The 19,450-nt window shown below is 37.3% G+C and overlaps 1 protein-coding gene across 1 annotated transcript in view; it reads left to right on the top strand.

Moving 5' to 3' along the window:
* Positions 1-282: 282 nt before the first annotated feature.
* Positions 283-19,450, top strand: part of ZNF704 (zinc finger protein 704) — a 306,810-nt gene continuing 287,642 nt past the window's right edge. The window contains exon 1 of the mRNA XM_074278958.1: positions 283-1,306. Within this exon, the coding sequence (XP_074135059.1) occupies positions 650-1,306 (657 nt within the window). The 5' untranslated portion in view covers positions 283-649. The remainder of the gene's footprint in view (positions 1,307-19,450) is intronic.

Genomic DNA, 19,450 nt, shown 5'->3' with positions numbered 1-19,450 from the left:
GATTTTAAATAAATATCTATAATAGAAGCGTCGCTGCCTCTCCGATGGCGATTAACATGGTTCATTGCAAATCCCTCCATTTAAACAAGACAGACTTGGCGGGAGCCAAATAAATGCACACAGGGTGACTCTTCCATGGGAGCACTAGCCGGCGGTTGCCCCTGTTGCTCCCAGCGCAGGAATTTGGTGTAGGGCTGGTAAGGGAGGGGGTGGGTGGGAAATCCAGTCCGGGTTTTGATTGCACAGGGACTATTGGGCTGCGAGGAATGGCTAGTGAGGAGGGGAGAGGGGGCGGTGGTGAAAAACACACAACACAAACAGCTCGAGCGCCGCCGGAGAGCGGGGAGCGATAGGCCCGGGAGCCGGCGGCTGGGGCAGGGCCCGGGCGAGGCGCAGCGGCCGGCTCGGGCCGCTTGCATGGAGCCCTCGGAGGCGGACTGCACAGGCTGTGGCTCCCCGCGGGCAGCGCCGGAGGCGGCCCATCGCTCGCACACACCCACCGTCGCCGCCAGCAGCCGCGGGTCTGCCCGGCGCTAGGAGAAGCCGGCAGCCCGCCTCCTGCCCGGGCTGGTCCGTGGAGCTCGGGCGGAGGAGAGGAGCAGCCGCCACCGCCGCCGCTGCGACCCAGCGCCTTAGCACGGGCACTTGCATGCCTTGGGAGGTGGCCCCAGCGGCCCCTTGTAGCCCCGACCCCCGGCGGGTTGCGCCTCGAGCGACAGCCCGACCCCGAGGAGGAGGAGGAGGGCGAGGAAGAGGAGGACGAGGAGGAGGAGGAGGAGGTGGTGACAAACTCTCCCGCTTTGCACTGCGGCCGGGAGCCCCTGCGCCAGGCATGCAGGCTCGGCGTTTAGCCAAGCGCTCCAGCCTGGGGAGCCGCCGGGGGGGCGCAGCGCTGCAGCCGCCGCCGGGCCCGGCATTGGCGAAGGAGGGCGCCTTGCCCGGGCTGCCGCCCCTGGCCCCGGCCCGGGAGAGCTGGAGGCCGCCTCCCCCGCCTCGCCGAGCTGGAGCCGGGTCCGGGGCCGCCCCCCCTCCCGCCGCCGCCGGCGCAGCCACGGTCCCCGCCCCGGTGCTGCTGCTGCTGGAGGAGGAGGAGGACGGCGAAGAGGAAGGGGGGAGACGGCGGAGGGGGCGAGGGAGGTTGGAGGGAAAGCTTCGGGGGGGCACGGAGGAGGAGGAAGACGACGAAGAGGACGACGAGGACGAGGAGGTGGTCGTCGAGGTGGTGGAGGAAGACGAGGAGGAGGACATCGAGGAGCGCTTCGTGCCCCCGGCGGCCCCAAAGGGCCAGCCCCGGGGCTCGATGAAGGTGCGTCCCGTGCTCCGCACCCTGGGACTGGGGCGCGGGAGGGGGCACCTGGCCAAGGAGCTCTAGAGGCTGGCAGTGAGCGGCGGGGCTCGGAGGGGTGTGTCAGCTGGAGCCTCGCCGGCATCTTCCTGGGTCCTGCCCTGCAAGCGAGTGTGTGTGTGTTTGCGTGTGTGTGTGTGTGTGTGTTTGCGTGTGTGTGTGTGTGTGTGTGTGTGTGTGTGTGTGTGTGTGTGTGTGTCAATATCTGTGTCTGGTCCGGTCCGCTTGGAGGGATGAACCATGGAGTGCGTTACTAACCCCTCTTTCTCCCCACCCCCAAGCTTCTCAGCTGCAACCCGTCTCCCCTTCCTTGAGGCTTGCCCAGCTCCCCTGTGTGGGCTAGGAGGTGGAACCAGGTGAATGAGGCTTGGGGAGCACTGGGAGGTCTCGTGGAATTTCTCCCACTCAGGGGAAGTGGGGTGTGTGTGTGTGTGTGTGTGTGTGTGTGTGTGTGTGTGTGTGTGCGCGCGCGCGCGCGCGTGCCATACCCTGGGGTGGGGGAGTGCTGTTGTTTTCAATCTCGGGCTGGGTCTGTCAGATATTGAAGGCGAGCAGCAGCAACAGCAGCTTCCCATGTTTATCGGACCAATCGCCTTTTTGCTTAGGACCTGTTGTTGATGCGTCTCTAGTAGTAGGCACTTGTTAGATGGATAGTCCTCTGTTCCCATTTCATGGAAAAACAAACGAGCTCATCTTTCGTATGGGAAGCTTGCCTGCAGTCTTAGGGTTCCCCCTTTCCCTGTCAGTGTTTAAAAGGATTGTACTTTTTTCCCCAAAATTACTATTTTTTTTTCAAAAGAAAAAAAACATAAAGTCGGTCTGAGGACACTAGCAATTTAAAAAGATGAGCCTTTTTTCTAAGTGTATGTTGTTGAAATTTCTAGAGTTCCCTCTCTGCGCTGAAACAGAGGCCAGTATTTTGGTTTTTATGTTTTCAGCAGATGATAAGGGGTTTATTTATTACACAACTGACTGTCTAGAGTTTTCAGGCTTGGGATTGGATAACACAGTGATTGCATGGATATGTGTTGCCAAGAAGTTTTGAGAGTAGCAGTGGTAAACTGTTGAGCAATGGATGATTACTTTTCATTATTGCTGGGTATGTGTGTGTGTGAGTGAACTGAATAGCTATTAACTGAACTTTTGTGGAACAGATGTGTATTGAAGTCAAGGGAATTATATGAACATACCTGTTCTTTTAAACTTTGAACTGAAAAGGTAAAGATTATAAAACATATGTACTTCCGTTCCTTGTGGAGAATGTCAGATCCATAAAGCAAATACTTGTTTAACAATAGCAAAGGAGCAGTGACCTCAAGCCAGTGAACAGTCTTGAACACTGTCAATTAGGACCATTTTTGTTTTTTGTATAGCTGCTTTCTAGGGCCTAAACCATGAATACCATTTTGATTATCCCTGTACTTCTAGAAGGGTTTTGGATAGTATGGTTCAAGTTCTGAAACTGAGTCCCATGGAACCAGTGACTTTAGAGTGATCTCTTTCAAAGAAATGTGGCTTATCTCATGAACATCATCTTTGTTTGTTTGTTTGTTTGTTTTTTTGGGGGGAGATCCTAAAGTATAAAAAGTTTGCTTTGTAAGTGCCATAAAAATTTTAAGCATAACTTAGGTGCCAAGAGAAAAAATAACAGTTGTAATGTAGTCTGTTTTTAAGAAGATCCAAAAAAGAAAATCTGAATTAAAAATAAAATGTATTTTACTAATATCCCATTCCATTTCATTATTGTATGGAAGTGATCTTAGATTATCAAAGGCTATGCTAGCACAGCAAATGCTGTGCTCAAAAAGCTTTGAGTGAGGACTGGTTGATGGATATGTTAGAGGAAGATCAGAACTTGGGCATCAAGTAACAGATTTTTTATGCCACAGCTATTCAGATAATATTGTCCATTTGAGAGACAGTATTGAGAGAGTTCTGGGTTTGGAATCAGACCTGAATTCAAAGTTACATAAGCAAGTCACTTATAAGAATAAAATCACATTTATTCATCTGTAAAATGGGGATTATATTTGTAGTACTCTCACTTAACAGAGGAAAGAGCTTTGTAAATCTTAAAATCTTAAAATGCTATACTATAAATGTATATTATTATTATTTTTCTCTTACTTCGTCTATTTCTTCTTCTTTTACTAACATTACTGTTACTATTACTATGACTATTACTACTATCACCACCATTACATTTCTGTCTGCATAGTTCACAGTGTTCCTTTTCCTCCTCCTCTTCTTCTTTCTCTTTCTACTCCTACTACCACCACCACCACCACCACTTGTACTTCACAAGGGCTTGTGAAATATATTGCTGAAGGTAATACCTTCAATTATAAAGTAAGGCTTTTTGAACTATAAATATGAAACAAGTAAACTAGGTGGTAGTGATTTGCATTTTAAAGAAGAATCATCACTTTTCAAAAGAATTCACTATTGTATGCTATTTATTTAAAATATGATTTATTTTTCTAGAAATTTATTATATGAGTACATTTAGGGGAATAAATTTATAGGAAAAGAGGTCTACACCTTGCTTGTTTTTCATTTACTGATTAGAAATTTTGATACCCTTTATTCTAGGCGGTCTACTACTAGAATAAAAGAAAATTATTTTTGTTGTCAAAATATGACATGTGCCAAATCAGCCTCTCACCTGATTAACTTATTTTATTCATTTAATATGTATATAGCTACCTTTTCTGAAAAGGATTCGAGTCACTTTTCACATCAAACATAATGCAAAATAAAATATGAAGTGCTAAGAGCAGTACACATGTTCTGGTTAGAATCCTAAACAGAGATTCTTTATTTGGAATCAGAGACTAGATTTCTTCATAGTTCCTGTAAACTTATATGGGGGGGGGGGGAATCAATCATCTTTTAAAATTTTCAGTAACCTCTAACTAAAACTTAGCTTTTCTTTCAATTATTTAAAATATTCATTCTGAGAAGGGGTCCATAGGTTTTAATATTGACAAAATATGTCCACAACATAAAAAAGATGAAGCAACCCGCATCTAAAGGAAATGGAGAGATTAGGTGTTAATAGACTCTTGAGATAAATTATTAGATTGCTGCTGTTAGAAAGAAAAGTAATTTGGTAGCCATGGCAAAAAAGAAAGTTTATGTTACATAGTTTTCATTTTCAGAGGTGGGAGGTGGTTGGGGGTGGGGAGAGAAGTAGATACATCTTTAAAGACAAGCTTTTTTTTTTTTTTTCCCTTGAATTAAGCTTGAATTAAGTTTAGGTGTAGGTCCTTATTAAAGAGCCATAGGGAAGATTAGTGTATCCTCAACTCTTGGTTTATTTAAAAAAAAAAAAAAAGTAAAATATTTAAGGAGAGAGAGAGGACATTAAATTTTAACCAATGAAGGCCTGAATTAGATTCTTATGTTGGAAGTGGGGTAGGGTGACTACTAGGTGGACATTGCTTTATTTTATTATGATCTATTTAATACAAAAACTGAGTTCAAAGAATTGAGATGAGTGGAGAGATAACAAGATATTTGTATGCCATAGGAATCTGCCTCTTAAGCATTACTATTCATAAACATGATTTTGCATGTCATGGAGAGTAAAATTTTCTGGCATTAAAATATATGTATAGTAAAAAAAAATCATATGAAAACATATCTCTTACTGTATCCTCCTATGTAGTGTATCCTGTGCAGCTATATATTTAACTACCACCAGATTTGTTAAATGAGGAGAATTGAATAAAAGAATTGTTAATGGTGTTCCCCAAGGTGGGTTCTATAGGAAATTGGAATTATGAATTTTCTTTTTATTGATTAACTCTCTAAGATTAGTTAGTGCTTTGATTAGACTCTCAAATATCAGGTGTGTGTAGACTGACTATGTGCTAGGTTGGAATTCATGGTTTAAATTGCCCAGTAGTAGGACACTGATAGAATAGTGAAAGTGATAAACTTTAGCTGAAGGTTGTCGGAGTTGCAGTTCTGTTTTGAAATTTTAGTAACCAGAATTGTACTCTTCATGCAAACAGAAGTCCCAGAGGCCTATGTTTTTACTGACTGGGCTGCTAGGCTTCCTGCAGCTAGAGCTCTTTCCTAAGGAAAGAACTTTGGAATTTCCATGCATCTGTACAAAATTCCATATTACACAGAACAGAAGAGTTGACATTAACTTGAAAAGTTCTTAGGGTGAATGTTACCTACTATTGATTTTATTCATAAATGAATCTCTTTATGGGCCCACCATAGTGCACTCATGACTAATTAGCTGAATTGTCCTGTTGACCATTTAAATATGGAATCTCTAGTGTCTGTTTATTCATTGAGTGAATATTCATTGACAATGTAATCTGTACAGAGCACTAATAGATGTTCTTAGGGATTCAAATGTGTCTAAAAACATGATCTTTTCCAGTGGTCCTCAAACTTTTTAAATAGGAGGCCAGTTCACTGTCCCTCAGACTGTTGGAGGGCCGGACTATAGTAAAAACAAAAGCTCACACTCTGTCTCTGCCCCTCAGCCCATTTGCCAAAACCCAGTGGGCCACATAAACCTCCTCAGAGGGCTGCATCTGGCCCCTGGGCCATAGTTTGAGAATCCTTGATCTTTTCTATAAATGAGGTTTACAAGTTAGTAAGAAACAAACCAAGTACAAGTATAACCATCGGTATGTGATTAGTGAGGAAAGCCTTCCCTTAATTTGATCTCCTCTCCCAGATGTAAATGTTATCTTCTATCTCAAATTTTCATAGAGCATTTCATCTTGATAAGAATAATAATAGCTGACATTTATAGAAGACCTTTAACATTTGCAGAGTGTTTTACATGGTATCTTTTGCTCTTTCTTTTGAACTCTTCAAATTTTACCTCATCTTATGCCTATTATTCGCTTTCCTAGTAAAGTTCTCAAAAACATGAATTATGTTATTTTTCATCTTTGGGCTCCCAGTATTTTGTTTTGCACTTAGCATGTTTTGAGGAAGGGTCTATCCTGTGATTTCATTGTTACAGTATTTTCTAGTGAGGAATTTCCCTTTACTGGTACATAGTAACACCTCTACAATTTCAAGTAGAAATTGCCTGAGGCATTGAGAAAGGAAGTGATTTGCACAGGTTCTTCCTGAGAAGGTCATATTTCTCTATCCATCATGCCAGATGTTAACTATACAAAGTATAAGTTGCTTCATAAATGTTTGTTGAATTGAATTGCCCTAATAATAGTTGGTAACAACTCGCATTTATATAGCATATTAACATTTACAAGTATTTTATATCTTATTTATCCTAGGTATGACACAACTAAAATCTTATTGTTTTTTGTTCATCTTCCATTTTTGAAGACGACCAATGATATCATGATGTTGGAGTAAAGTAGTTGGTGATGATGAGTTATATCTTGACTTTCTAATGGAATGGGTTTAAGTGAGGCAGAACTGCACAAAAGCCATAAGTCTCACTCTTTCTTCTAGAGTCTTGTCTAGTGTTAGGACAAAAAAGATGACTGGAAATGTCCTGAGATACAGAACAAAATACTATAATTGAATAAGAGTGAGAAAAGGTCATTAGATTTAGCAGTTTGGAGATTTTTGATAAGTTTATATAGGGCAAGTGCAAATATGAGACTGGAAGCTAGTTTGCAAGAGGATGAAAAATATTTGTGAAGTGTGGAAGAAGATGTAATGAATGGGGTAGACTTATTCCAAGCAGAACAAATGGTATGAGCAAATTTATGGAGGTAGGAAGAGATAAGGCATGTTCAGGGAACAGCAAATAGTCCAATCTGACTGGAGCATAGGCTCTGTGAGGGATGGTAAGGGAAGATAAGATTGGAAATGTAGATTGGGGCCTGTTTTCTAAAGGGCTTTGGAATCCAGCATGCAATGCCAGTATTTTATTAAGTAGGCAGTTAGAATTGGAAAGGATCTCAGAGCTAGTCATCTAAATAAGAATCCCTTTTACATCATGAGTACCAAGTGATCAGCCTCTGTTTGAAGACTTTAGGGAGGAGAAATCTGTGTCCCACCATGTCTTCGGAGTCTACTTCTGCACTGAGATTCTACTAAACTGACCTTCTCCAACATAATATGAACTTCACTGTCTCCATAGTTTTCTCTCCTGAAATTCTTATCCCCAATTCCGCCTCTCTCCAATCCCAATCTTCCTTCAACTCTCAGCTCACATCCTATTTTCTCTGGGCTGCTTTTCCTGATCACCTCAACTCTCTCCTGAATTTTCCCCATGTTGGCATTTGCTAATTATTTTTGTATGATAATGATTATTATCAACATACATTGTCAAATAAATGCCTAATAAATGATTATTGATTGACTATAGTATAGTTAATGTTTAAGAATGTTAGTATTACATAATATGATAAATCACATTTCTGCTAAGTTTTAAGGTTTCAAAAGTACTTTGCTCACAGTAATCCTGGGAGGTCATATAGATATTATAACCTGATTTTACAAATAAGGAAACAGGAAGATCAAATTACTTTGAGATGACTCAATATTCTTCAAAACTAGTACTCTTCCCTCTGCATATATATTTTGTATTTAAAGTCATTTATTTTTACTTTTATTTATATTATATATTTTACATATATATATATTTATCTTTCTATCTATTTACAATACATTTATATTAAGAACACTTATTGACATTTATTTTTGTGTCACCAGTTTTAGCTATAATAATGGATGATGTTTTTATGGTGCCTTAAGGCTTACAAATCCCCTTTCATACATTACCTCTCTTTCATCCTTGGAATAATCCTGGAAGGTAGTTGTTTCAGATATTATTGGCTCTAAGAATCTAATATTCAGAGAGTTAATAAATAACTTGCTTATGATCATATAAGTAGTAGAGAAAATGTTCAAATCCACATCTTTTCGTATTATAAGTTGTAAACTTTTCCCACTACAATATACTGTTTTTGAAGGAAGTTGGGGAAGAGATGAAGATAGGAAGATAGGAAGAAAAGGAAGGTTCTAATTTCTAAATATTTCTGTAGAGAGGAAACAGAAAAACTGTCTGTAAAATCATAGTTTTCTCCATCTAACCAGACTTCTCAGATGAATTCACTAATTAATTTATGAGTTCATATAAATCCATTGGAAAGCTTTGGACTAAGAATTAAGAGATATGAGCTCTACTTTTATCTTTAGTAACCAGTTAGTAGTCATGTGAACTTCATCAAACTACCTACTATTTCTGAGTCTTAGTTTTTCTATCTATGAAATAAAGAAAATGGATTTGATGATCTCCAAGGGCTTTAACTCAGATTTCTGTGCTTTTACTAGACTAGGTATTGGGTATTCTTATCTTAACCCTGGTCTTTTCTTCTTCTTTGGCTTTCATTCCACTGAACCAATTAGAAGCTGCTAACTTGGGTGCAGTTTTTCTATTTCCTCTTTCCAGCTATATTTGAAAACTGGAATTTTCTTCAAATTTCTTACATGCTATCTTTATTTGTTCCCAAACTTCCTATACTTGGTCCCATTCCTGGTTCCACTCAACAATCTGGATTTCCTCCTCATCACTGAAATCACCTTTTTTGGATTCTCTAATTTTTGCTGTTTTCCTCCCCATCTTTAATTCTGGACTCTCAGCTTCTTGATGGAAGACATTACTTTAATCTGGCCTAATTCCTAACTTGTTTATTTTTTTTCTTGTCTCTTCAAACCAGTTCAAGGGAATCCTGATTTTCAATTCTCCATTATGTCAAACCATAGTCCCAGTTGCCCCTGCTCAAACTCCTTGGCTATAGGGAGTCATTGTAAGATTTTAAGCTGGAGAATGGAAAGATTGATCTGGTGGTGTGTAATGAATTGGAATGCAGAATGAAAGCAAGGAGACCAATTAATAGGTTTCTAACCATGATGTTAAAGACCTGAGCTAGTAGTATTTGTGATAAAGGATAGGAAGGGACATGCTTCCAATTGCTTCTTGGTAGTACTAGCTAGTGTGGTTCAGCTGTGTTTTTGTTCATAAAAGAATGCTTTTCTTTCTCTTTTCTGTAGTGGGAGGATATGTACACAAATCAATCTAAGAGCCAGTTATGTAGATAAAGTGAAAAGAAGAGTTGCTAGGACATGTCTATGTTGATACTACTTAAACTGAAAGAATATCCATAATGCCACTGTTACTGCTTACTGTAACTTCTTGTTCTTTTTTGTCTGACTTTTTTGTGATCCCTTGACAGAGACACTGGAGTGGAGGCCATTTCCTTCTTTAGCTCATTTTACAGATCAGTAAACTGAAGCAAACAGGGTTAAGTGTTTTGCCCAGAGTTATACAGCTAGTAAGTTATGTGTCTGAGTAAGTCTTTAAGGTCAGATTTGAACCCATGAAGATGGTCTTCCTGATTCAAAGTCTATTCAGTTTACCACCTAGCTGTCCACTCTAATTTTTATCAGTAGTATTTTGATATGGGCATGAAAGGACTTTTAATAGCTTAGCACCTTTATCCTGGTTGTATGTCCCAGTCTAATCAAAGGCTACTGATAGGATTGATAAACAGTGCCAATAGTCTTAAGATGCCTTTAATTATTTTTTCAATGAATAGAGCACAGTTCATGGGTGATCAATAGTTGAATAATTTTGCTTGTGTTTTCATATATTGATGTTATTACTCAAGATATCAGCTTGAGAAATAGTCTTGAAATTAGGAAAAAGCTGGCAAAATTGTATAATGATATCTTTTGCTTTTATATTATGCTTTCCATCATTTTTAAACTATATTTTATTACCATTTTTTACACTACCTTCATTTAAAAATATATTTATTCTCCTCCCAACCCTTCCCTAGGAATCTATCCCTTTTAACTTAAAAAAATAAATAAATGAGTGGAAAGGCAGTTCATCAGAACTAAAATACCAACTAAGTAACTAAATCTTGTAGTATATGCAATATTGAATGAATGTTTTAAATTCAGTTACAGAGGTGAGAGAGTTCTGAATCTCAAGGAGCTCACATTTGAGAAGGGGAAGATTGCATTTAGAAGAGATTTTGCCTCCAGGGCAGTTGAAAAAGCCCAGTCCTTAGGGTATAGCTTCAATGAAGATGGTAATGCATATTCTTTACTGTATAAGTCTTTAACCTTTCTTCCAGAAGGGGAAAAGATTTTTTAAAGCTCTAGTGTAGTCATTATTACTGTGTTTCTTTTTTTCTATTTAGTCATTGTATATATTATTTTCTTGATTCTGCTTTCTTAAATATATACCAATCCATGTAAACCTTCTCATTGTTTTCTGAGTTTTTCATATTTCTTGTGGTATAGTACTATATCACAGCAATCACATATCACAATTTGTTAATTCATTCCTTCACTGATGGATATATATTTTATTTCCAGCTTTTTGCTTCCTCCTTCCCTTCTCCCCTCTCTCTCTCTCTCTCTCTCTCTCTCTCTCTCTCTCTCTCTCTCTCTCTCTCTCTCTCTCTCTCTCTCTGTGTGTCTGCCTCTCTCCATCTCTCTCTCATACACACACACACAGACACATACACACACACACACACACATGCATGCACGCACAAATACTGGCCATGAACATTCTATATATACATTCATGTATATATAGAACCTTTTCGTCTTTGACTTTGGCATGGGATTTGGAAGATCTGTCTCACAGTTTCATCAGGCAGTAAATTGTTGTTAAGAATCACTCTATAATAATAACTTATACTTACATGGCACTTTAAGGTTTAACTAAGTGCTTTTCTCATAACAGTCTTGTTTATTTTGTTATATGAAGAAGATTAACCTCATTTTACAGATAAGGAGTTTCAGACTCAGAGATTAAGTAATTGGCCAATGGTCATATGGCTTTAAAATGTCACATAATTCACAAGTATTTGAGAAGGACTCCTAGGAGGACCAGATAGAATGTGGCAAAGGACATTAGAACTCAACTCAAACCAAGATCTTCTCATTCTGATGTTTTCATATCTATAATAATCTACCTTGCTGTTACACTTTCTGCCATAAAGAACAGTTCTCTGTAAAGTGGGTGTGGGTTTTGTATCACATTTAGGGCACTTAGTAACTTTAGTAACTACCTTTTATTATTATCAGAGTATTGAAGTGATCCACAAATGAGGTATTTCTTTGAGGACCAACTTGTAGGGAGAGGGTTATCTTTTCATAAGAGAATGTATTGTCAATGAGGCTAGATTGCCTAGTTCTTAGTCTTGATTTGCTTGACATTTCTAACAGGATTTGTGTTCCACTGCTATCCTTCCATTCATTGTGTTCTTTTTTCAAAAGAAGACTGAATCAAAATTCAAGAAATCCCAGTCAGTTATGATGAGAAGTTGGTACTAATTAATAAAAAGTCTGAATTTTTAAAAATTTATTTTTTTGTTACTTATGGGTATATATTTGGACACAAACTCATGGCTTACAACTTGTTATCTTTCAAGTATGCTCTAATGAATCTATGGAAATCATTTGAAATGAGCATGTTCATTGATCATATACAAGTAAATCAGATGATCTCATCCTATGTAGGTTAAAGACTGCCTAGTAATCATGAATTTGCTTGGCAAACTCTTTCTATGTGCTTCTCTCCTTCCTTCTGTAAAGCAAAGATAAGAATTCTGAAATACTCTTTCATATCTCCAAAAACACCCCCATGATTATAGTTTGTAATTCTATGTACTTAACAATATGGCCTTCGTGAGATTTTGGGGACCAAAAATTTATCCTTTGGTTTCCTGGTATTGAGCCCTTCTTAATTAATCAGGTAATATAGATATGTTGTCTGTTTTCTTCTGGAATCATTGGCTTCAGTTGCTCCTTTCTAATTTTCAAGTAGTTTGTTACTTGGGCAAGATTTTATGCTTTTTGTGCCAAACTGTTAATATTCCTTTTCCAATTCTTTCTTCCTTAGTTTTCACTTCTTTTTCAATTTTTCTCTAATTCTTTCATTTACTTTATAAACATATTTTTAACTTAAAAAATATCTCTTGCCTTATGTCTTCTAGGAATTCTCATTGGATTTTTGCCTATATTGTATTTTTCCTTTGAGGGTTTCCTTATATTTGGAGTCATTCTCTTTTTCTAGATTTATGTCCTGAGTATCACCATAATAGTTTTTTATGGTGAAATTCGTTTTTGTTTGTTTTATCATTCTTTCATATTCTGACTTTAGACTTGATATTATGAACAGGTTCAACACAGTTCTGTGGAGAATGTGGGAGATAAACTTTTGTCTTTTTTAATTTATCTGTTGCTTATTTGGTTATTAAACTCATCTTGTGTTATTCCAGAATGTTAGAGATAAGACAGGCTAGAGGCTTGCACACTTTCAGTACTCCCATTGTGATCTGATTCAGAGCAATCTTCTTCTTGCCTTTCTCTTTTTCAAATTCCTGATTTGTATTTGGGTCTGAGCAGCATGACTGTTGCTGGACTGAGTTCCAATCAGCCATCTGGAAAGCTCTGCTGGTTCAGAGGGACACAACTATAAGCTTTCTTTTGTCTGGGATTCCTGCCTTGGTTATTCTTCTGGGGGTTTCATGTTGGGCTAGAAACTGGAAATGAGACATCATTTTACATCTAGGATCTGAGACATACTTGCTTCTGAATTTATTTCTAGTACCTGCAACCACTTCTAACCCAGGAATGCCATCCCTGGGGAATCAGGGTCCACCTTAGGCTACTCTACCTCTGTGACCTCAATCTTGGCTATGAGCAACAAAGTTGCCTGCTGACACCTATTCTTATTGTGGTGTCCTTGAATCAGCCTAGGAACAACTTGGTATGGTTCTGGGATCTCATTTTGCTCTTGGGTAGCATCTCTCCCTTGCAATAAGTGCTCCAAGTGGTGCTTGCCTGGCAAGAACCCTTCCTTGGTGTCTACATACTCTGTCTGTTTTATTTAAACAAAATTCGGTTAGGAAAATGACTCAATTACTTTGCCTTGGACTTCTTTATCAACATTCAAATCTGTTTGGAAGAGAGGGGTTTCTTTTTTGGAGGGGGAAGGTCAGGTGTACTATTCTGCCATCTTAGCTACACATAGTCTGTAGGAACATAGTCTGTTAATAGACCTTTGCTCAAAATCTTTCCAGCTTGATGGACTCTGCCAGATTCTGTAGTCACTATTACAGGATTTGAGAGCGCAGTGTAATCTTTTCATCAAGCCATGGGACTTTATTGCATTTATATTTTCAATGTTTTTATACCATCCTTTTCCATATCACAGGCATATCAGTGACATGAACTTTGACAAAAGTGTTCTGCCTCTGCAACCTCCCTATAACTCCCTTTCCCCATTCAACCAATCAAATTATTTAACATTCTTCCTTTACTCATTTATACATATACCTCAACTCATATATGCTCATTTTCATCTAGATATCATAACTAATTTGTAACATTTTAAAAAATTAAGCTTACAGTTAATTGCTTTTTGCCCTGTAACTGTCTAAGTTATGGTTCTTTGTCTTTGAACTTAGATCAGAAATTCAGCAGAGTTACAGTTAGAAATTCCGTTCTCTAGCTAATTATGATTCTCTTCATTCCTCAAGAAAATGTGCTACCTTGGGGGATGCAGATGGACAATAGGAAGTTTGATCTAGTATCTTTACACCATTGAATTATCAAGATGTTTAGTCCAAAGAAGTCTGGCCCACTTTCTCTAACTTTTCAGGTAGACTCAAACGATGAACATCTTTTAGTCACAGAAGGGAAAGAGGATTTTTTTGCTAGCCGTTGATTCCCAGTTTCCTACCAATGATATTGCCTATGCCTCAGCTCTGTAACTATGCATATTGATCTCACTATATATGATACTGAGTTCTTTTAATCTATTATAATTTGTTCACCACCTACAAAATTTTCTTCTTCTTTGCCTATACTCATTGAAAGGGAGCTGTTCCCCTCATTTGAGGTCTAAGCTTTCCTGAGAAAGCTAAGATATTTTTATAACAAATTGTTCATGTTTGAAACTTTTATTTCTCAGTTTACTTTAATTTTAACCCTTGCAATATATTAGAATATTGTAACAATGTAACAAGTTAGTCCAGTTTGTCAGGTAGAGAGAGCATATGAAAGGAAGTTAACATATACTGAGTTGGAACAAGTTGTGAAAAGTGTTAAATGCCAAACAATAGAGTTTGTATCTTATCCTATATCTGTAGGTGTAGAGGGAGTCACTGGAAATTCTTGAACAGAAATATTCAGAGTTGTCTTTTTAAAATATTAAGTGGTATTGGAAAAAGGGTTGGAGAAGGGAGACTTGATACATCAAAGCCAATTAGAGGCTTTTCCAGGCAGATGGTGATAAAAACCTAAACCATGTAAATAGGGAGGAGAGATAGATATGAGATAGTGTTGTGGAACCAGTAAGATTTTGCAACTGACTGGGATGTGAGGAGTAGGGGAGAAGGAAGAGATGTGGAGACCTCCAATGCTGTGAAATTGAGTGACTAAGTTAGTAGTTTCTGCAATAGGATTAGGGAAATTAGTATTTGGGGAATGAATTTTGTTTTGGGGATGTTGGGTTTGAGATGCTTATAATATATAATCAATGTTCAAGAAGCTTAGTTTTGAGTATAAAGATTTGAGAGTCATCTTCCTGGAGAATTTAGTTAAACTCATGGTAACATAATAATAATGATAATGATACTAACACTAGTAATGATACTAACTATGTGTCAGGCACTGTTCTTTGTAACAATAATAATAATGATAATACTAACATATATGTAGTATTTACTATGTGTCAGGCACTATTCTTTACAAATATTTCATTTGACCACAACAATCCTGGAGTATAGGTGTTATTATTACTCCCATTTTACAGATGAAGAAACTGAGGCAAACAGATGTGGCTTGCCCATAGTCACACAGTTAGCAAGATGTTTGAGGTCAGACTTAACTCAGATCTTTCTGACTCCAGGCCATGCTGTATGCACCATTAGCAGCCTTGTAGTTAATAAGTCTAACATAATAGAGAATGAATATGAAGAGACTGAAATTGTGATCAAACATAACTGGAACACAGATGTATCAGTGAAATCTAGCAAAAAGAGAGTGTCTAGAAAAAAAGGGAGTAATCAAAAATATTAAATGTTTTTGAGAGCTCCCAAATGATGAACATTGAAAAACATAGCAATTTAATAGATAGACTGTTGGATAGAACAGAGAATGATGTCTGAAGCTAAGTTATAACAGTTTGAAAAGTTAGTGGAAGATGAGAAAGTGAGGCAAAGTTTAGGAAGAGGTTTTTGTTTGTTTTTTAAACCAAGAGTTTGGATTTGAAAAGTAAAAGAGAGAAGGTATACTAGTATGGGGGTATAGAAAGGCCAAGTTACATTTTTGAAGGTTGTAGAGAGCATAAAGAGAGCTTGAAGACTAGGGTAAGAGAAGGGATGATTGATGGGACAAATAGAAAAAAGAGGATATTGTTTCAGTAGAATGAAAGCCTATTGAGGCAGAGACTGTTTTTGTATCCTTAATGCCTAATAATTCCTGCCACATTGTAGGTGCTTAAAATGCTCTCTGATTGATTAATTAAGGGGATCCAAGCAGCAAGATAACAGGATTGTCTTGGCATAGGGAAATGTAGAATAACTGAAGATTGCAGTGAGAATAGAGAATAGATTTAGGAGCCATGAGGAAGAGGAGGTTATGATCATGAGGAATTTCAGTTTTAGATAGTGAAGCATGAGGATGCCTCAATGTTCTTTCTTAGTCTTTGTTAGTACCTGCAGTAGAATGAAGGTACAAATCATAAGAGATGATGAAGTTGATGAACCATGAAGCAAGAAACTGTGGGGAAATTGACATCAAATTAAAATCTTTTAAAAGAGTTGAAGAGGAAGGTTGTGAGGCAGGTTTCAAAATCCTTGAGAATGGAGGGAAAATGACCTTGGAGCTGGTAAAAAAAAATCTCAATGGCAGTGAACCTCAAAAAATGGTTGCTGAAGGAAAAAATACTAGTTCTTTTTAGAGATAATTTGTAGGTTTGATTTTATCTCATATTCAGAAGCAAAAAGAAACATAGTTTCATGAAATTTTTGGTTATCTTGTCCTGCAATGCTCATGGTAAAGATTTGTAGAAAGATCAACATGAAAATAATTACAGTTTATGTATCAACCTCAGCTTTAAAAAATGAAGAGGTGGAGAAATTCTTTGAAGAACTTTATAAGACTTTTCATGTTAAATCAATATATATTTTACTTCTCAGTGACTTATTTACAAAAGTGAGCATAGATGAGACCAGAGAAAAATATTTCAGAAAATATGATAATAAGATGAACAAATAAAGATTGAGAAAGTCTAAAGACTTGTACCCTGCACAGAAGCTTCACTCTTACACATTATAAGGTACTAGAGTCAGAAGGTACTAGACAGTGAAAGAATAGAATAGCCTTACAGAAGAGTGAAGCACTACTTTGACAGATAAGAAATGAGGGAAGGGGAAAGGGCACACATATTTAGTAAGTATCTATTATGTGCCATGCATTAGGCTATTTTACAAATATTATCTCATTTGATCCTCATAGCAGATTTGCTAACAGGTTCTTTTATTTATGTCCATTTTACAGATGAGGAAATTGAGATAGGTAGCCATAAGTGACTTAGCCAGGGTTCAATTGTTTCAGTCATATATGAGTCTTTGTGATCCTTTGAGGGTTTTCTTAGTAAAAATCTTGGAGTGGTTTGCCCTTTCCCTCTCCAGCTCATTTACACATTTAAAAAAAAAACCTGAGACAGATAAGGTTAAGTTACTTGCCCAGGGTCACACAGCTAGTAAGTGTTTGGGGCTGGATTTTAACTTAGAGCTTCTTGATTACAGGCCAAACACAATGTCTACCCCTCCACTTAGTTGAGTAATTTGCTAAATGGAAATCATTTCTGAATTGACTTATAGTTAAATTATTGAAATATTAGAACGAAGATCAAAATGAATAGAAGAATAAAAATGGGGAAAGATAAGATATGCAATTAAAACTTCAAGTTGATTTTATGAGTTATTGATGTGAAAAATGGAAAATTGCTAGAAGAAATTTCAGCTACTCCTATATAATAATTTCACCTAAATTTAAATAATTTAAATCATTTGTCACAATAAAAATACTTTTATCAGATCCTTAAAAGCATCGTAGTAAGCAAATACTTAGTTTAATTGCTGAGTGGAGAGATTTGGTAGCCAAAGCCAAAATTGGTTTATATTATAATTTCACTGGTAAAATCATATGGAAAGAAGAGTGGAAGATTATGAGCAGTATGATTTCATAAAATATTGCAAAGTAGTAGAAGGAAAAACTGGGATAACAAAGAGATGGAAGATGGAAAATATCTGCAAATATTTTCTCTTTCAAGAATAGAGGAGTTATCAGATTTATACTTTAGAATCCTGGAAATTCTTCTATATAAAATGAAACAGTACTGAAGCCAACAAAGATGAGAAAAGCACCTAGCATAGATTGAGTAAACATAGAGGACACATATTTTGGATGTAACACAGAGGGGAGGGCCTTGAGGGAGTAAGTTTCAAGTTAGCTGAAAGAAGGAGAAGATGCTAGAGGAATGCAAAAAAATCTTAGACCACTCTATTACCCCAAAAGACAACTGAAAAAAGTAACAATACTTACTTGTGTGCTTGCTTTTCATCTCTTTAAAGTTTTTATGGTAATAGTTTATGTACAAATTGGGGTATTTTTTGAGGAGGACATTAGAAAGAACCAGCAAGATTTTATAAGTGATATTCCACAGTAAACTATATCTTTGTTATCACAGTTTAAAAAAGGATGTAGAGATACAAGATTTGGCTGTGCTAATTTTTTGTTGACCATTAAAAATGATTCAACATAACAAAATGCCAGTGTAAGAGCTTTCCAACAAAGTATCTCCCATGTGTACTGTCAACATTAAATGATTCTTCCAAAGGCTAAACAGACTGAATCTTGTTTGTTGATCTTATAAGATTGTTAATTTCAAATGAGACAAAAGTGACATATATGTGCCCAAATTGTTTGCTATAGTCATGGAGGACAGGGGCCAAGTTGTATTTTAATTTTCCTTTGAAGTTCTATAGTTGCCTTTGTTTGTAAATGACATGGAATATTACAGAGGTTTCTAAATGAGATTTATAGTCCTTCAGAAGAATTTGGCCTACCTAGCCACCCAAGAAAAGACAAATGGATGAAAAATGCCTATTATCTAGGCTGTGATATGCAATTTGATGAACAACAGATAAAGTGTATTTATCAATACATGTATTACATGTATACATACATATATGTGTACATATGTATGAGTTACATGTATTACGTGTTATGTATTATATAATTACATGCCATCTACATCTACATTTTTATATATCTTGTACAGATGGTGCAAATGGTCACTGAATTGGGGGTTAGAATTGAATAGGAAGAAAAGATGTTAAATTTCCTTTTGATAATTACAGTTCTGATCACTTCAGACCTCTTCCTGAAACAATGGTCAAACTTTTTAATACCATTATTATTCTGGTAAGATAGGTCCATGAGTCATTTAATGCTATAGTTTCTGAAATTTAAAATCACTTAAAGGATAATAGAGAGCAATTGTGAGTGTAACAGGACAGTTGTAACACATTACAAAGAAAGAATTTTGAAGAGTGGTTAAGGGTGTTGTTGAAAACATAAACAACAACAAAAAAGAGGTTAGTTGGTCACATGATGAAAGTGAAGGATAATTAGTGGACAGTTCATTTTCTCCATCAATTATTATGAGATGTTAAGAAGAATGAAGAACCTTAGCTAATTTGTGGATTTCTAGGTAATTTGTGGACAAGAGTTGTTTAAGATGGGCTGGCAGGGATGGTTTGTAATATTCTTGGAGGGAAACACTTCTAGAAGATGGCAGAACAACTGGAATGTTAGAATATATCTAAATATTATCAGAGAGCTCTGAGTAGCATTAATTTTTTGGAATAATATTTTATTTTCCCCAGTTACATATAAAAACATTTTAATATTTTTTAAGATTGAAATTCAATCTGATCTAGGTTATAAATGTGAAATTTTGTAAAGCATTTCATTTTGTTGAAGAAAATTCGAATTCCTGAGAGAGAGAAATAATATACTTCAGTCTATATTCAGATCCTTTCAGTT

The sequence above is a fragment of the Sminthopsis crassicaudata genome, chromosome 1, assembly GCF_048593235.1.
Source record: "Sminthopsis crassicaudata isolate SCR6 chromosome 1, ASM4859323v1, whole genome shotgun sequence".
Taxonomy (NCBI): Eukaryota; Metazoa; Chordata; class Mammalia; order Dasyuromorphia; family Dasyuridae; genus Sminthopsis; species Sminthopsis crassicaudata.
Note: the sequence above shows the minus strand (reverse complement) of the source record. Positions and strands in the feature narration are given on the sequence as shown.